Source organism: Strigops habroptila, chromosome 2 (genome assembly GCF_004027225.2).
Source record: "Strigops habroptila isolate Jane chromosome 2, bStrHab1.2.pri, whole genome shotgun sequence".
Lineage (NCBI taxonomy): Eukaryota > Metazoa > Chordata > Aves > Psittaciformes > Psittacidae > Strigops > Strigops habroptila.
Window position 1 is genome coordinate 110,004,605 of NC_044278.2, and position 17,996 is coordinate 110,022,600.

At 36.7% G+C, this 17,996-nt stretch overlaps 1 protein-coding gene across 6 annotated transcripts in view; it reads right to left on the bottom strand.

The window, feature by feature from the left end:
• Positions 1–957: 957 nt before the first annotated feature.
• The window catches only part of CNTN5 (contactin 5), a 642,678-nt gene continuing 625,639 nt past the window's right edge, over positions 958–17,996 (bottom strand). For all 6 annotated transcript variants that reach the window (XM_030475688.1, XM_030475690.1, XM_030475689.1 and 3 more), the window contains 5 exons: positions 14,980–15,089; positions 7,259–7,445; positions 6,634–6,746; positions 5,321–5,489; positions 958–3,835 (listed from right to left, as the gene is read on the bottom strand). In XM_030475688.1, coding sequence (XP_030331548.1) covers positions 3,732–3,835; positions 5,321–5,489; positions 6,634–6,746; positions 7,259–7,445; positions 14,980–15,089 — 683 coding nt within the window. In that variant the 3' untranslated portion in view covers positions 958–3,731. The remainder of the gene's footprint in view (positions 3,836–5,320; positions 5,490–6,633; positions 6,747–7,258; positions 7,446–14,979; positions 15,090–17,996) is intronic.

A 17,996-nucleotide genomic window follows, 5' to 3' on the forward strand; every position in this document is an offset into this window, starting at 1 on the left:
TTTTCAGTATACACAGTTCTCCATGTCAGCAAAACCAGGTCATTACGGTTTTCTGTGACATTCAGAACTAATTTAATGCAAGTCCTGATATAATATGCTATTTAAGCCATATCCATTTTGTAATTGAAGTCTCAGTTCAATTGGTGACTGTCGCAATTTATTTTTATTTTCAAAATGGGCTTTTTGACTTCTCAATGTGTTGCAAAGTCATTCACCCCTATAAATAGGAATTTTATAAAGAAGTGACCAGGGATTATTAAAAACGCAAATAAAACTACCAAAAAAAGAAAAATATTTGTTATAATTGGCTCATCCATTATGACATTTTTTTCTCCAAAAGGTTATGTGTATTTTCGAAAGCTTTTTTGTTGTGATTTGTCACACAAAGTATTTCAAATATAAGACAAAGCAACTAAACTTTTCAACTGAACATGAAATGGCCACACCATGCTTTTGTACCTGCACAGCCATGGGGTATTGGTACCATTGGTAACATTGAAAGAATGTTATATACGCCAGAGAGGTCCCAGAAACTATATATTACATCAGTATATAGAGGATTGCCCTTGGTGGCTTCTTTATAAAGCAGTTCTTTTCATGATTTTGTTGTTGGTTTTTTCCTTCAATGCAAAGAGCTTTTATCTTTGAAGCTAATTTGCAGACTTATTTTGCATCTTTTGTTAGGTAGAGTTCCATGTTTGAGAGCTCCAGCCTTCTTGCACTTTTCATTTATTTAATTGTAAAAGTACTATCTATACAGGGAAACCAACACATATGTGAAATTATAGCAGGATGCCAAAAATTACATAATTTTAATGGCTCCATTGTCCACATTCACTATGCAGATACATGATTTTCTTCTTGAAAGTCATGTAATTAAAAGGCTATTGCTTCTAGAATCCAAAATATTCGTGTCACCCTGTCCTCTATGAATATAATTCAGGAGCTGACAGGAGATAAAAGTCAATAAAAAGAGAATTATTTATTAAAAAGATCTAATGTTACAAGAACAGTACACAGGAACTATTATATTACTGTGCCTTCCACATTGTATATATAGCATATATACAGATTGTATACAATTTAGCTAACATTTTGATATGGGCCATGACACTATCTTTCTTTTGGTCTGCAAAACAAAGTTTCTTTCTAATTATTTTTTTTCCAAACAGATCTTCTGGAATTATACAAAAATACAGTCTCCTCAGTGATGCTAGACTGCACTAGTACAATCTTTTACATGAAGAAGGAAAGAGCTTTCCTTTGCAACTAAAAAAGAGTATGTCATGATAAGGAATCATCTTCTTCTACAAAGTAACAAATAGGTAATACGTAGATACTTAAACATTTAAAACATGTTTATTAATATATTTAAGATGCAAAATACATATTCTATTCATGTTGAATATAAAACATACCCCTTTTTGTCCCTGTAATATAACTACATTATCTGATGGTATGTTCAATATTTGTATCTGTATCTTGAGACTAGAGATCGAGATTTATCTAGATGCAGTTCTATCTCCTTATCAGACTTTCATTCTCCATATAAAGCATAGCCATTTATTGTATTCAGAAATCTGTTAAACCAAAATGCCACCAGCAGTGACTGTAGCCTTTTTGAATACTCTGAAATAAACTGCATTGGCAAGCAACTGTATAAAAAATAGAGGAAATTATGCTTAACTAATTTATAAAATAGCCATTTTGCTTTTTGGTTCATCATTTTATCCTTGTTTATTTTAACCTTTTGAAAAATGATGGTTTGCTGATGCAAGTTCTTTGCACAGTAGCAATGCTGCTGTTTTACAAATGACAGCACATGGGTACTTTCTATGAGCTTGTTCAAGGTACATTCCACCTTCCTTTCTTTAATCTCAAAGGCTTTTCAAGAAGCAGAGATGTAGAAGGTCTCATTTTGTCTCTATCTACAGTCTTTGCTCAGCTAGCTATCCTGCCTTTGTTTTCCTAGCAACATGGTGATTAAGTAAATTTAAACCCTATTTTTTAGAAAATTATTTAAAGTATTAGTGGGTAACAAATATTTGAGTTGAACCATCTCTGAAAAATTTTACTGATAAAATATTCAAAAGAAAAAAGATCAGTCAGTTTTTTACCTACCAAGCACTTGATCTGAGTTGTGCTTTCTTGGCTACTGTTTTAAAGCTGCTAAGAAAGGGCACAGGTAGAGAATTTTAGACCTAGAACACATCAACCCAAATAATAGATTTGCTTCAAAACTTTTAGCAGGATGGACAGCTAGAAGAGCTATGCTATTAGGACATGCTTGTTAAACTCTTTTGACTTGATTTTTCCAAGGCAAGGAAATGTTCATCCTAGGCATGATCCCTAGACACATGGTAGTAAAACACCCTCCCTCATAACACTGTGCACACTATAATTGTACAAACTCGCACTCTATATACCCTGGGGATTATTTTGATTCAGGTGCCAATAAGTGAAAAGGTCTTCCAATGTAGAAAAATTGTTCACATTTTCTACCAAGTGAAAAATTGTTTGGTACAGCAAAAAGTGGGGATTAAAACTGATACCACACGGTCGCTACAGGAATAATCTCTAGTGAGCTACAGAAATCGAGCCAATTCGTTAAATAACTGGAATGATGCTCAGTAGCACTTAGCCAAGGATTTTTTTTTTCAGACACAGTATTCTCCAAAATATATCCTACTGGAGTCTGTATATATGTGAATGATTACATTCCAAATGATCTTAATATTGTCTCCATAATACACTTTCATACATACTTCAACTTGATTATCAAATACATAAAGCACAGAATGTTACTAAAAATGGACCCAGAGGAAAACAAAAATTTACAGCTGAGAAGTGGTTGGAAAAATTAGGTTTATCTCCTTGCATTGCTTTATTTGTGTACTTAGCAGCCTAATGTATATCATGTTTAAATGCCCAGTGTTTTCACTGTCATATGCATTACGAAATGATTTTTTATTGGCTATTGAAAATAAATATTTGATTCATTTGACATCAAATCATGCGGGATTTGATAAAAACCAAACTGTTTCTGTTCAATCACTTTCCATTTACCTTGCAATAAAATAAATGGCTTTTCTGCTCCATTTTGCCACTTTCTGGGTGTACTGTCTAGTATTTTATTGACAATTCTTTTTACTAATTAAATACATAACCATACTAATTATTATTAAATAGATAATCAACAAATTCTCTGTACTTTTGCAGCAGGCTGTGTATCTAAACTATATTTTTCTCTTGTCAGGAGGAACAACCAGCAATAGGGGATGCAAGAAAAGTATTTGACAAAGCTGTATCAAACTTTGTTCTATATTTAAAAAGGGATTTTTTTCCAAACCAAACAGAGGTACTGTACTAGACACCACTACTTAAACACCTAATGATACATTACTGGGGTCACCAAAATAGAACGTATTAAAAAAGTAAAGTACCTTTGACAGAAATTACCTTTGCTTACAAAAGTTTATTACATACAATCTGCATATTTTTGGGCCAAGAAGTGTCCCCTCCCCAGAGGACTTTTACAAATAAAGAAGAGAAAAAAAACCTGATGAATTATTGACCGTGTCTCCAACGCTCCTCTAAGTGCACCACAGGCTTTTCTATGGGTCTTTAAGGATTAGCTCGGGTTTCCAGTTACTCCACAGACATAAAACTCCATCCCTTGGTGTCATCAAGGTAAAGCAAACAAATAACAACAACGACAAAGTCTGCAGTCTTCACCATGATGCTGAAGGAACCATCAGTGCCAAAATCAATGTTACAGAGGACGAGGAAGTAGACAACACATGTAAGGTGGATTGAGCACTTGTTACTTTCCCTCCTAAAATGAAAAGCAAAGTAATTAAGGAACAATGAATAGGAAGTTCCAAAAGGGTAAGTGATTTTATGCCTTAATCCTCAAAAAGATTTTGGCTGCATAAGATGCCCTGAGTCACAAACACAAAACTTCCTGGAACAAGGAATGAAAGCTAGCCCTTGATCTTGATGTTTATCCAGACGAAAAAGTGGTCTTTTGCCCAGTAGCCCAGTGATGTTTTTAGATCATAGCAGTCCTTTAAAAAGCCATGCTAATGGTAATTGTGCTATGGGCTGGTGTTGGCAACAGATTGCAGGATGGAAAGGGAACCAGACTAGGTTTCTTTGGACAACAGTTGTTCTAAGTGAAACTGATCTGCTGTGTATAATCTAATAAAAAATATCAGGTTAGAAGGAATGAAAGGTTTTGTGTCCTAGAATTATGGCTCAAAAGATACATGAAATCAATATTCCATGGAGTAGGGTTGGTGTTTTGTGCATTCTGATGATAGCACTGTAACTAGTTTGTGACTAGACTAGAACTGAAATTTAGGTCTAGACTGAAGTTTCAGGCTCGCACCTTTTGGATAGCAGTCCTTAAAGACTCCTAAAAAGCAATATTTGGCAGAATTTTAAAGTGTTAGCAGAAAGTTAGAATTAAGATGCCTCATTGTGTATAGGCAAAAGACAATGTTATTTTCTGTTTTTTGCCACTGGTCCTTCCATCCCTTTCTTACCTGTGTAATACTGATACTTTAAATTCTTTCAGCATATTACAATAACTGAGGAAATAGAAGCTAGACATCATAATTAACATCATAATAATACGCTAATAATTTAATAAAAAAAATAATATCTACTCAAGGGAGTCAACGGAACCTATAGAGAACTTCAGCTTATTCTAAAGCAGGCACATACACAGGGTTCAGCTACCTAAATGCATGCCATTTTAGCTGTGTGAAATACTACACCTCTGGCTGGTGGTCCAGAATGACATGTGTATATCCTCTAAGTCCCACACAGTATCTGCCAGTTCTGTGCAAATGTTAGAGGATACCTTAGGATGTCCTTATGTGCCTATGTCCGAATATTTAAATTCAGAAGATCAGCTGAATTGCTGTCTAGGCTCCACTGTTGGTCTGTATGGATTACATCTCAGCTGACTATAATGCTATGTGAGACACCTAGTACACGTGCGGACATCTGCAGCTCCATTAGGTTTGCAGATGTTACCCTAGAGAGAAGTTTCCTGCAAATCGTCTGCTTTGTTTATCAGCCCCGCATGGGTGCCTCAGAAGCTCTTGAGCATTTGAAATGGCAGTAGATACTTTTGTTTCAGCACAGAGTTAAAGACTAATGATTTTATCTAATAGCTAGAGGATTGTCAAAATGTTTTTTGATTTTTGGGTGGTTTTTTGTTTTGGTTTTTTTTTTTATCCCAGGTAGAGAAAAACAAAGTTAATGAGCATTGCTATAATCACCACTCTTCCTAATATAAGTGTAACTTTACCTGCAAAAGATGGAACTCTGATCTGGGGACTTGCAGTCCCATCTCCTCCTTCACTGACTGCACAGACCTCAATGATGTAGACACCAACATCAGGAAGAAGTACCACTGCAGAGGTTTTCTGTGTTTCTATAACTTGACTGTTGCTCTGGCCTTCTTGCCTAAATAATACCTACGTCAATAAAGTAGATGGTTATAGTGGTCATTCGAGTTATATACCAGACATTTTATGTAGATAGTGCAGTCAGTGAAATGTTAACTGTTTCATGATTTCATCAAAGATTTCTTGACATTACATTTCAACAGCCATCTGCTGTTCTCTCTTCTCCCCAGTGATTTCAAAACATTAACAGCAAACTGTATCAATTAATGAATGTGAAAGGACATTGCATCCCTGCATCTCCTGTGAAACTCAGTGCAAGCCTATGGCACATGGGAGGAAAGCAAGTGAGTATATACCTGTCTTTTTGGTTCTATGTAAGAGTTTCTGTTCTTAGACAATACTGAAAAGGTCAGAGGGGTATAAAAAACCCAAAGCAGTCAACTTTGCAGAATCTCAGCTATTCACAACTTTTTCAGAATCTCAACTATTCTGATAAAGGTTAGAGCAGTTTCTGGTTTATTTGAACCATTTTACACCTTCTCGTTTAAATTTCCTGGTGTATCAGAGGGAATGTCAAATTGTAGTCTATAGAAATGATTGTATATATGCTTCAACCCTTCCCCTCAAAAAAACGTCGAAATCATTCTGCTTTGATTTAAAACATGGCAGCGAATTCCACTGTTTTTTATTACTTGATATTTAAGAGCTAATCTGGATTTTACTCTTTAAAATTTCAAAACTTTAAATGCCAGATGTTACCATCCAGATTGTTGAACACCACCAACATGATCACAAAACAAACTGAAGCATTTGTTTCTGCTCTAAAAAAATATTAATTTTAATGTCATTTTAATTTGCCTTATTCTTCTGCATTTCTCTAAATCCTATTGCAAACACAGTTACATTGAAGTGTTAGTAGGAATTTCATTGCAAGCTGGTCTTATTAATAGCCACTTCTGAGTCAGATATGATGATCTGATCTCTCAGATAGAGCTTACTCAGTTTATAATCACTAGTTGAAAATCACAACACAGAAAATGTTGGGACAATTTGCTCTTTTCAATTTTATTTATTGCTTTTCATGATGAAAACTGATTGCAGTCAGTCTGTATACCATACTTTATTTAGAGAGAAACAAGAAAGGGAAAAAAGCCAACAAGGAAGAGGAGTTGCATGGAAGACAGAAAGGTGAGCAAGGAAGAGAAGCACTGACCTTGTATCCCATTACATCAGATTCATTAGCTAGAGGTCTGACTGGCTCCCACCCAAGAGAAACATGAGAGCCGTCCTGTATCCACATAATATTGCCTGGTGCTTGGCTGGGAGCTGAGGAGGAAAAATAGCATGTACATAAATACATTTTATAGGTAGTTTCTTGAAAATCAAAAGAAACTACCTATTAATATAATATGTAATATATAACGTAAATGTAATCTTTCATTACATTTACAACCGGTTGTGTTAGCAAGGTCCCAGCTCTAGCAGGAGTACTTAATGTTGGTTTTTTTGGTATCAGAATTGTCATTTAATAGATTACGGTATATCTACTCTGGCCACCCCATAAGCTCTATGGAGCTTATGAACTTGAACTCTTTGCTCTCCCTTCTTTGTGAAAAATGCCTTGTTTTCTATGAATATAACCTTTTTTATGAATGCAAAGTCATATGAATTCATGTCTAAATATCAAAGCAAAGCCATGAATCATTCCTGATTATTATTCACTCTTAGTAAGGGAAAAAAAAACCACCTTATTATAGACCCTTATTAAAGGAAAACTGAAGAGGGCAGAGGTTGATCTCTGACTTCTCCCTTTGAGCAAAGGTACTGAGATCACTTACGGGACTTCTTGGTTGCTGCCTGCACAGCAGTGCTAGGTGGTCCATACCCTGCAGCATTGTATGCCCTCACTGTTAGGTGATATAATGTGTTTCCTTCTAATCCTGTCAGGAGAATGGATGACTCATTTCCTTCAGTTTTGACCTTTTCTGCTGCTTCTTCTTGCTCCATGTCCTTCCAGTAACCAACCTGCCAACAAGGAACCAAATGAAGGATTAATATAAGCATCTGGGAAGGTCCAGATGCTTGTACTTGTTATCCTGTGGAGGGTCTTTTTGCCATTTAGGTTTGTTGTCTGATCATCAGGCCCTTTTTAAATCTGTGGGTTTTGCAGCCTAACCTCAGAGCCAAGCAATGCTTACTTCTCCAAAATGGCAAGACTCAGAATATCACAGCATTACCTGAAGCACGCTGAATTGCTGTGTACTGGCATGAGAAGATGTAACTACAAGTCAGAAAAGCAGAGGATGAACATTGTCAGGGACTCAGAAGTATTTTAGAGAATTCAAGGAAAGCTCAACCTCTGCTATGTCACCAGAATATCTGCCTTTACCCTGGAAAGCTGTGACCACATCAGTTAAGAAGTGGTGTGAGCAATATTCTTTTCCTGGCCCTTTGCAACTGAGAGCCACGAGATTTCCTATCAGCGTAATGAATAGGAACTGACAGAACACCAAAGGGAATCTTTCATTCATCTGAAAAATCTTATATTAAGAAAAAGAAGGAAGTGGATTCAGTTTTAGTTCTTGGATACAAACACGTTTCTGTTAAACACAATTTTGATTCTTTTATGCCCTTCCGTTTCAGACATAAACCCCCTAAATGATCTTTGGTGATTCTTAGTCCATATTTCTGATATCTGCACTGAGTTTATCATAATCTCAAAGAGGGTATAGACGTGAGCTAGCTATTTGACTAGTCTCTTTCCTCAGGGACCAGGTACTTGCAGGGCATAACTGGAAAAAAGCGGTGCTGTATCTTTTTAATGTATCTATCTAGGTGACTTACTTACACAAGTAAGGTAATTCTCATGGGGCCCTATTTTCCTTAACAGGAGAGGCCACTAATGTACCATTCAAAGACCTACATTCAGCTTACCGTTCTTCATGCTGAGACCTACTTGCATTTATTCCACATTTTGACCTTTTCTGTGAAGTTGCTTATTTCATAATAAGTTATTCATATTATACCTGGATTACTTTTCTGCTGAGAAAAAGGTCATGGACAACACAGCACTCTTGCAAATGTATCCCCCCAAAAATGGCAAACCTTAAAAACCAAGGGGTTCATAGGAAAATAAGACCAATGAGTACTATGCTGACCTTTTATAATTGCACTAGGACTTCTATTAAGAAAAAATAAAATCTAGAAAGACCTGGCTGCAAAAATATATATTTGAGGTCATATCTTCACTTGAATAAAGTGGCTTTGTTAATTTTAAGGGTATATCAGTTTGTGGTAACTCAAAGTCTACTCTTTCAGTTGTAAAATTCATGTAAGTATCTATCTATCTTTTTGCACGTGTGCGCCTCCATTATCTCATGTTTAAATGCTGTTGCTTTAATTCTTAGATTAAGTACAGCTCAGATAATTAATCTATCTGTAGTCACCACTTGTTGAAATGTGTGATTCACTGAGGTATTTTGCTAGCTGAATGCTTGACCAATGCTACTGGTATCTGAAGTAACACCTAGTTACATCTTTCTTGGAAAGAAAAAAGAATCAACAACCACTTATTCACACACTAGGATTGAACCTCCAATGTTTATTATCTCTTGGCCGGTCAGATACTTTTCATTTTACTTGCAATGCATCTTTACAAACGTAACACTACACTGATGAGAGCCACATGTATTAAGCACTGTACAAACAGGTAGTGAGAGACAGTACGTGTCCTGGAGATTCTATCATCCAGTAACTGAAGTCTGCTGAGGATCCAATGGGGAAACAGTCAGAAAGGAAAAGTGACTTGCCCAAGGTTACACACGTGGACAGTAGCAGCGGTGGGAATGCAACTGAAGTAGTGAAATGCAGGTTCTAGAAAGCCAGAAGCAAAGTTGTAAGTAGCTCTATAGGTCTCATTATTTATTCACAGGGCACACCAGGTCTCATGTGGATGTGATGTACAGCACAATAGTCCCCAGTTTTTGCATGGAAGCTTTTTATTTGTATAAAGAAGTTGTGAAAAACTGATTTTCCAAATACTGGTGTTAGGACTACATAGGTATTAAAACCTGATGAGAGTGGAAGAAAGCATAACTCAGTCCTTTTGATATTTTTCTCCTGTTTGGAAATGTACTCTGCCACTGCTTATATGGCATACTAATATACTAATTGTATTTTGCTCATGTTAAATCTGCAAAAATAACCATGTGATGTTCCCTGCCAGTTCTGCTGCACCACATGGCAAAGGGATATTCTTGGGGGAATTAATACATGGTATTAAGCACTGAAAGCATGAAATGCAATCAGTCAATGCTTCTATTTCAGTTTCTTCTGTACTTCAAAGCCCTTACATGTTTGGTCCCTGGTTTTAAAAATCCTTTTAAAGTTTTGACAGGTGAGTTTGGACTTTGATCTCAAAATATGCACTTCTCTTTCTTTCGTAATGCAACATCTATTTTTTGGTGGCCAAATGGACTAAAGAAAAAAGTGGTTATAAAAAAAGAGAACTCCGATGATTGTTGACTGAGGTCAATGGCAGGGGAACTTACGTTGATTTGATCCAGAATGAAGATACTGCTAATGTTTAAAAGTGCTGGACACATTTCTTAAAAGAGAGGGTTTGTTTATTTACACTTCTGTGTTTGATTTTTTTAAAAATCTTTCTTTTTTCTGTAATTTATGCAGCTCAGAAGGGATTTACCACACCAAGAATAGATTTTCTATAATGATAACTTTGAATATTGATATAGGATGAAGCATAAAAACCAAAAGAGTAATCCACATTTGAAAAATGAAAGAAGAAGCGGGAAAACACATTTGGTCTGTTAAATGCATAACTCTTTGTAAGGTTTTAAAATTTTGCTGCTGTTTCTCACTATGCAAAGAAAGAATTGCAAGCTTTAACATCTGATTCCCAGAAACCCATGTCTTTGACCTGTAGAGAAAGCAATAATATTTAAACAACTGAATAGAGGAGATGCAGGAACATGCAACCTTCTTTCTTAACTGCGGGTTAGTTTAAAGTAAATCATCATGTTAAAAATTTGTTTTTGTGTAAAATTTTTCTGCCTCTAATACAGCCCACTTCACTGAAGTTTTAGGTTAAACGGTATCTTACATAATATTACTATTTTCCCAAATTGGTTCCTAGGGTATGCATACTTTGGTATAAATTAATGTGATCTAATTGCAGGCTCTCTTCTCTAAATTCAGTAAAGTCAGAGTTATTGTCTGGATACTCTTCTGTTGACTACAGAGAATTAAAGCTACAAATTGAGCCTATCAAGTAAGAGCCTAAATTAGGTAGGATGAATCAAAGTGGGCACAAACTTTCCTGGGCTCTCTGACTGAGTACTTACCAACATCAACAGTACTGACATGAATGAAAATGAACTCAAAGAGATCTCAGAGTACTGAAAATGACAGAGGAGAAAGTGCGGTGAGATTAAAGAACTGCTACTAGCCCCATAAAAAACCACACCATGATTCGGATTTCATAAAAACTATTTTAAATATCATTATCAGAAAACCGTGCCTTGAACTGGCACACGAAGTCATGTAAATGTTAATGCAGCAGTAGAACCAAGCACTTAGTACAGGAGAAGAGGTGTTTTTCATATCATATCAAGACACTGGTGTGACAAGATGAGACGTTCCTGCAAAAAAGTCCATCAATCAACCTCAGTTCCTTCCCTCTCACCAAAACAATTGTTGACTGAAAAGAAGGAAGAAAACACTGTTCAATACTCCTAGGTTCTGGAGTCTTCTCCGGAGTTGCTTACATCCTCCACCTCTTTCCTCAGGTACTCTCTCCTACAACACAGTCCTCCATACACATGGAATGAAAATGGATACTGTACCTCAACCTTGAGGACTATCATAAATATCTAATCATATTTTCTTATAAAAAATCAGTAATTATCTACATTCCTGATTTGAGGTAAGCTAGTAGTCTTGTAACAAACTATTTGTGATACAGACATTGCAAAGGGTTTGGTCCTTGAGGCTCACATGAGAGATCTAGGGAGTGATCCATACCTTAAAGACTTGAAAAACAGTAGTACTGCTCTGCTATAAACTCTTGGTTCTAGTTTTCAGTATTTTAGAGGGGTTTGAATCAGCATAAGAGTAACTTTGGAGGCAAAATTGACTTATACATAGAACTATTCAATTACCAATTTTGTGTTCAGGAAAATTCATTAATTCCAAAGGTAAAGTCTTGTAAATTGGTATTCAGGCTGGTGAAACACCAGTTTCTCTTTTTTCCATCTTGCTTTACCAGCCTCCGGTAGAAACATCAATATGCTCTTTCTAAGCTACTTCGATGTATACTTCACTAAACTAAATAAAAAAACCAAAACCCAAAACCCCAGCAAAATTCCAGTAGACATAACTTTCTATTCCAGTGTAAAATATATAAAATCATCTAAGAAACAGCAAAAACTTGAATATTTCTCTTTGAAAAGGCAGAATATGACATAAACAAATTGCTATGTCAAGTAATCCTCTCTGAAGGTGGCATTCGAGATTTTCTACTTTTTATATTTTTTTGTTGCAACTTGATCTTTTGATTAGGTTAGTCAAGCTCATATCCCTTGGGGGAATTCCACTGAAAAAGACATGAGCTTTGGCATCTATACTTAAGTATTAGCCTTGGTTTTCTGGAAAAGCAAAAGGAAAAGAAAAATATCTTTTTTTCCAGCCAAGAGTTCTTTCTCTTTCCCTTCACTACCAGTATGAGTGACAAAGAAAATATTGCCTAGGGCTGAAACAGATTTTATAACCTTCAGGTTATGGATTCTAAACAATAAGTATGAACTACACACTATATTTTTATACCATTCTGACAAAGTTTTCAAGCTACTTCTACTTTATCAGAGTGTAGCTGGCATATATTTAGTAAGGCTGGGCAGACAGCTGACAAACCTGTACTGAAGACAGGAATAATATGTACTTTGGAAGATGCAAATGACTACAGCAAACCTTGCATAAAACTCATGTGGCATAACAGTTAACACTGCCTTTCAGGGATGACAACATGAAATTGGTTAAGTTACTTTGCCTTCCGTTACTCCTTAGTGCAAAGTGCAAAGAAGGCCGGAGTGAAAGTGGGTCACTGTGAACTTGTCCATATGCAGTAAATATCCTGTCACTTTTGTTGATTAGAGCCTAAACATTCAAATGGTAAAAAAAAATGCCCCCGCCCTCCCTTTTATAATGCTGTTGCTAAAAGGCCAGGAAATGTGAAGACCGTGTAGGTGGTTGTCACTGCTCTGGTGACTGCAGGCAGAATACAAATTGAGACATGAAAACAGAGTGGCTAGTCAGATTCTTTTGCATTCAATTTGAATCTAAGGCATCATTTCACTTCTAGACCACAATAATTCTACATTAGGAAATAACTGTTAAAATAAAAATCATTCATCTTTTTATCAAAGTCACTGTATTTCTGCATGTTATTTATTTGCTATCTGTGGATTAAGGGAGTCCTACAGGCTATGCTCTGCACTGTTCTACATATGATAAAACTTTCAGAATCAGTTTTTAAATTAAAACAGTGTTCACAGAAGCTGAAGAAAGTGAATCATACAGAAAGCATAAAACTTGGTTTTTGGGGGAGGCAATTTAACCCCAGTGTCTTGCTATATAGCGTCTTTCCTTTCTGCACTGAGAGGATGCTTTAAAGAGAAACTGTCAGTATGTTAGCAAAATTGGGCTCATAGTGTGGACTTAGTGTTCCTAAGTGAATACTATAACGCATTGACTCACTATACTGATCCTATAAGTCATTATCTCCTTTTTGTTGAAATTCTTCTGAAAAATGGAACTAAAAAGATCCAGCAATACTGTCCTCATATGGTGTTCTGTCCTGCTGAATTGTGCAGGAGAGCAGCATTTACTCTTGTTTATTGAGTAAGGGCTGCCCTGATCATAATTCTTCCTGGGAATGAGGACAGAGAAAAGCAAACTACTCCCTGAAAAATTTGTCTGTCAGAAAGCAGGCAGAAAAATTCTGGATAAATGAACGAAGAGGGAAAACATGGTGTGCAAGAGAAAAGCACCCTCCTCTCCCCAGATAAAAGTAGTACCTCTGAAGACTTCTCCAATACTCTCATGGGACAAAGCAGAAAGGAACAGTGAAATATTTTTTTATTTATGTATTTCATTTTTTGTTCAGTCAACTGCAGGTCCCTGGCTTGAAGTACTTACTGGGTAATGTTCATGCTAAAATCCTAAAATTGGTGTACAGCACAGTCAGAAGGCAATTTATTAATAAGGTTCAATGTTAATAACCCCTGCTGTATTCCAATTTCATTCCTAAGAAGTTCATGAGAAACACGGAGCAGGTGAGCGTTACTGTTGGTGTCAGAGTATGCTGAACTCTGAAGGTTTAAACACTTTCCAAATCAGGAAGGTCACCTCTGATACAAAGAGAGTAACTGGGCAGCAATACAGGAATATCTAAGTATCAAGAGGCTACTGCAACCAGGTTAAAAAATGCTAACTGACTGTGTCTAAGCTGTGGGGCAAATGTGCTTTCCTGGTCACTACTGTCCAGCCTGAGGCTCTCCTGGAGACTGTGGTGGTTCTGATGCTGCCCAGGCACCTACATTTCCTTCCTAAGGCCATCAGTGATGGTCATCAGCCCCCAGGTCTTGTCCAGACATGCTGCAAGGGAGACACTCCGTGCTAGTAGGTCACAAGACATCTTCAGACATTCATGTGATTGGTATCTGCCATAGATCTACATGTTTATACTCTTTTCATTGTTATTATAGAGAATCAAGAAAGAGTCAGCATTCTCTGAAGGACTAAAGCAAGCCAAACAACCTGCAGCCCAAAATCAGTAAATTGAGTCTAGCTGAGATACTTCATGAGAATCAGTACAGCCTGAACCACAAGGTCAGGGCAGGTTGTGGTGGCCCCAAAGGATAGGTTTAGTCCTAAATATGATCTGTTCCTGGAGGTTTGGATTGTAAACTGTATACAAAGCTACAAATGGATCCAGAAGTGTGAGAAAGTCCATTGCCATGACTGGTTCTCTTTCCCAAGTCAGGAAGAGCTGTCTCTAAGCAGAGCTTTATTCGTGGACTGTGCAGCTGCTGCTTCCCATCCTGACATCGACCTTTTATGATTTGTCCAGCAGATGTCCCCCAGCCCCTGTGGGATGAGAGCACATGGATGGCAGAGGCTCTTTCCTTTCTCCGTGTCGATTGCCCTCAGTAAATAACAAGTCTGAACTGGTCACTTAGAGATGGAAACAGTCAATACCTAATCTTCCCCAGCCTGCGAAAGAGGCATGCTGGGTCACTTGAAGTTCTTTCTGCTCTTTTTGAAGTGTCAAAGAGATGTTTTAAGAACTGGTGTTGAACAGTTTTCAAGCACAAATAAATAAAAGATCTTCTGGTGCTACAGCTGTGACCGATGTTCTACAGCTAGTCATACGTATGCTAAACCAAGCATAATTTCTATTGAAGTTTCACTACTGCACATGTTAACAGAATGCAACGCTAACAAAAGCAACAAGACTTCTCATTATGATATTCTGTGTTCATACCTCAAATCCCTGTGGTCTTCCTAGACTTTCTTTAATATGTTTCCACGCAACAAGAATCTCTGATACAGACAAACTTGTAGCTTTGACATCGATGGGAGCAGCAGTGGGTTCTGTATTAAGAAAAATTGAAACAATAAACCTCCACTGTAACAGCTTGTATTTATCAAAAACACTCCATCTGAAACTGTCATTTACTTCCTTTATTCTACCTTAATACTCACAAAAAGGTATGACACTTAAGGGGAACATGAAAAAGTGAACAAGATTAAGAGATTATTATTGTTGTATTTCTTTATTTGAGTCATGCTACATCAGTATGTCACCACTGATGACAGGTGCAGCAAACTGACAGAATCAGTTGTCTATGATTTAAAAAAACCAAACCTTTAATATTTGTAAATGCCCCCCCTCCACACATCCCTTTCATAGCCCTTGATCAGCCTAACTTCAGCGGTACATGGAACATTCATTCTCTTCCTGGCTTTTTAATGCAATTCTGCCAGCTCAGGATGAGGAATACCTTGCTAGGGTCCTCAGTCAGTCCCGCTCCGGGGTTATACTGAGTAAGAAGTGATACCCAGAGCTGTAGTGAAAAAAAAATTTTTAAGACTATGTTATTACGTTATTAGTCACAGGCAACAGTGTTCAGGGCATGCCATCTTCTCTCTGCTGTGAAGCATTTACTGGTTTAGATCTGGATGCACACTTTTCTAAAGAAGGTGCTAAGACCTAGGATTTGCACCTCTGATTACCTTTGTTGTTACCATTGTCCCTATGTCCATGTTTCTATCTCCACGCTATTCATAGGACACTCTGCAGTCCTGGCCTCCTGCTTAAGTGGACAAGACGACCCTCCCTGCCCTCCAACCAAGGCATGTGTCCTTCAGGTATGTCCAGGGTGCACACTGGAGGCTTCAGGGTGCATACTGAAAGCTGCAGGATGCTTTCAGTATTACACCTGCCCAGCAGTACTGACAAAGGCACGTTTTACTGTCATATCTCTGAACATTTTACAGAGGTACAACTTTTTTCAGTGGCTAGGAGGTTGGGTAAATGTACATAGAGATCTGCCATGACAGGCCATTGAGAATACTGCCGGTTAGTGCGTTGGGAGTGAAGAAAGTCAAAAAAATTATCACATATCAAACATGACATGAGTTAAGGAAATCTTTTGAATCTTTTGCTTTATTACTTAAATATTACTGAAAATTTGCTTAAGACAATTTGTGAAACAAGGCTTGAACAGACAGTGGAGCACACAATAGTAGCATTTCTCCACTGTTCTGGTGTAGTTCACTTGCCCAGCAAAAAGGTGAATTCATATTCCCTTGCAGTCACAGAGCCTATGATTTCTTCCTTGGCCTAATGTTCCTCATTATATTTCTAATGTGTTGATCTGCTCTTGAAGGGCAGGTAGAGGTCTTGGCTTTTATGCTACAGGGAGGCATATCAAAGAGCTTTGTAAAAACTTTTTTTTTTGGGGGGGACTCATTTAACAGGGTTTCAGTAAAGGAATTTCCTTACAGGACAGCCCGAGTTAAAATGATACATTTTTCTTAGTGACCAAACTGCCTTAGTAAGATGCTCAAGATCAGTCTTGACTCATCAGCTATCATCCTTTCTCTGATCATATTGCGGACATTGTTCTGCCCTACACTTTTTCTCTGACATGGTTTGTACGAATTTTGTTATCTTTTCTGATGTTAGATTTTTAATGTTTGCAGTTCTTTTTGATCTTCTTTTTTATTTACTTCTAAAGAAAAGAAGCATTTCTGATGTGATACAAAATGGTGTTCACCAACAATGAATATTACTAGTAAGCATAAAATATGTATGGAACTTTCCAGGTAGCAAAGAATAAAAAAAAATCTCCAGGAATAAGTAAAATTATCTTCTGAATTCAATACCGAAAGAATTGTGCTATGAAGAAATATATTCCTCACACTATGATTTTCTGTTCAACAGTTACACCCTGCTTTCTATTTTATGTACTACTAAGATTTGCATGGCAAAAGCTACTTTCTAGTTTTTGTATTATTGAAGCAATTACCTTGTTGTCAGAAAAGATTGCAGTGGGATAAATAATTTGCAATGTACAGAAAATGTTGGTTGGCAGCCTTTACACTTTCTATAAATGTAGATACCATTTCCTCTTCATAGCATTCACTAAGGGTGGTTTATGTATTGCTCAGAATAGAAAAACAGAATACTTTCTGATACTTTTAAAAATTGTTTTCAACAAATGGAATAGAAATAGTTTGGGGTTTTTTTATGTGAAGAAAATGCATTTCTTACATATCCAGAATTTATTCACTGCAGTTTCACTGATATTAAATCTGGAGAATGTAAGAGTTCAGCAAAAGAAGAGAAATTATATATTTAGCAATAATGTATATTATGACTGTCTGAAAGTTTATGGAGACTAAACGGCATTTTTTTATTGATTCAGGTAAGATGAGGACCATATAGTTTCTGGTGATATAATGCAGTCTGTGGTTCACTCCAATGTCATGCTATATTCTGTGTGTCTAAAACTAATGATAAGTTTGACAGGTTCATTAGGTTTTTCTATAATGGTCACTGATGTTATAATCATATTTTTTTCTTAGTGTCTAGGCATTATGCTAAATCTATAGGTGTCTGTCTGAGGTCATACTGCTTGGAAAAAAAAAAGAGCCAACATCTTTAATGGTCCCTTTAATGTTCCCTGATTGAATTAACGATGCAGCATGGCAAGTTCTCAAAAGGCTGTGTGCAATGTCAACAAAACACTGTCTTTCTATGTGCTGCAATCACACTTTAAGGGAACATGTTCAATCTGTAGGTCTTTGGGTTGATTATTATAAAGCAGGACAAGATATTATACTTAACTGCATTGGTCTAATGTTCAGAGAGAAGCCTGAATTTTGATACCGGCAAATAAGAGAAAGAAGAGTTAGCTATTAGCCCTCATTGTGTTCTCCCTATTTATGACAGTAACCTGATTTGTTCTTCTGAAATAGTCATCCTTAAATATT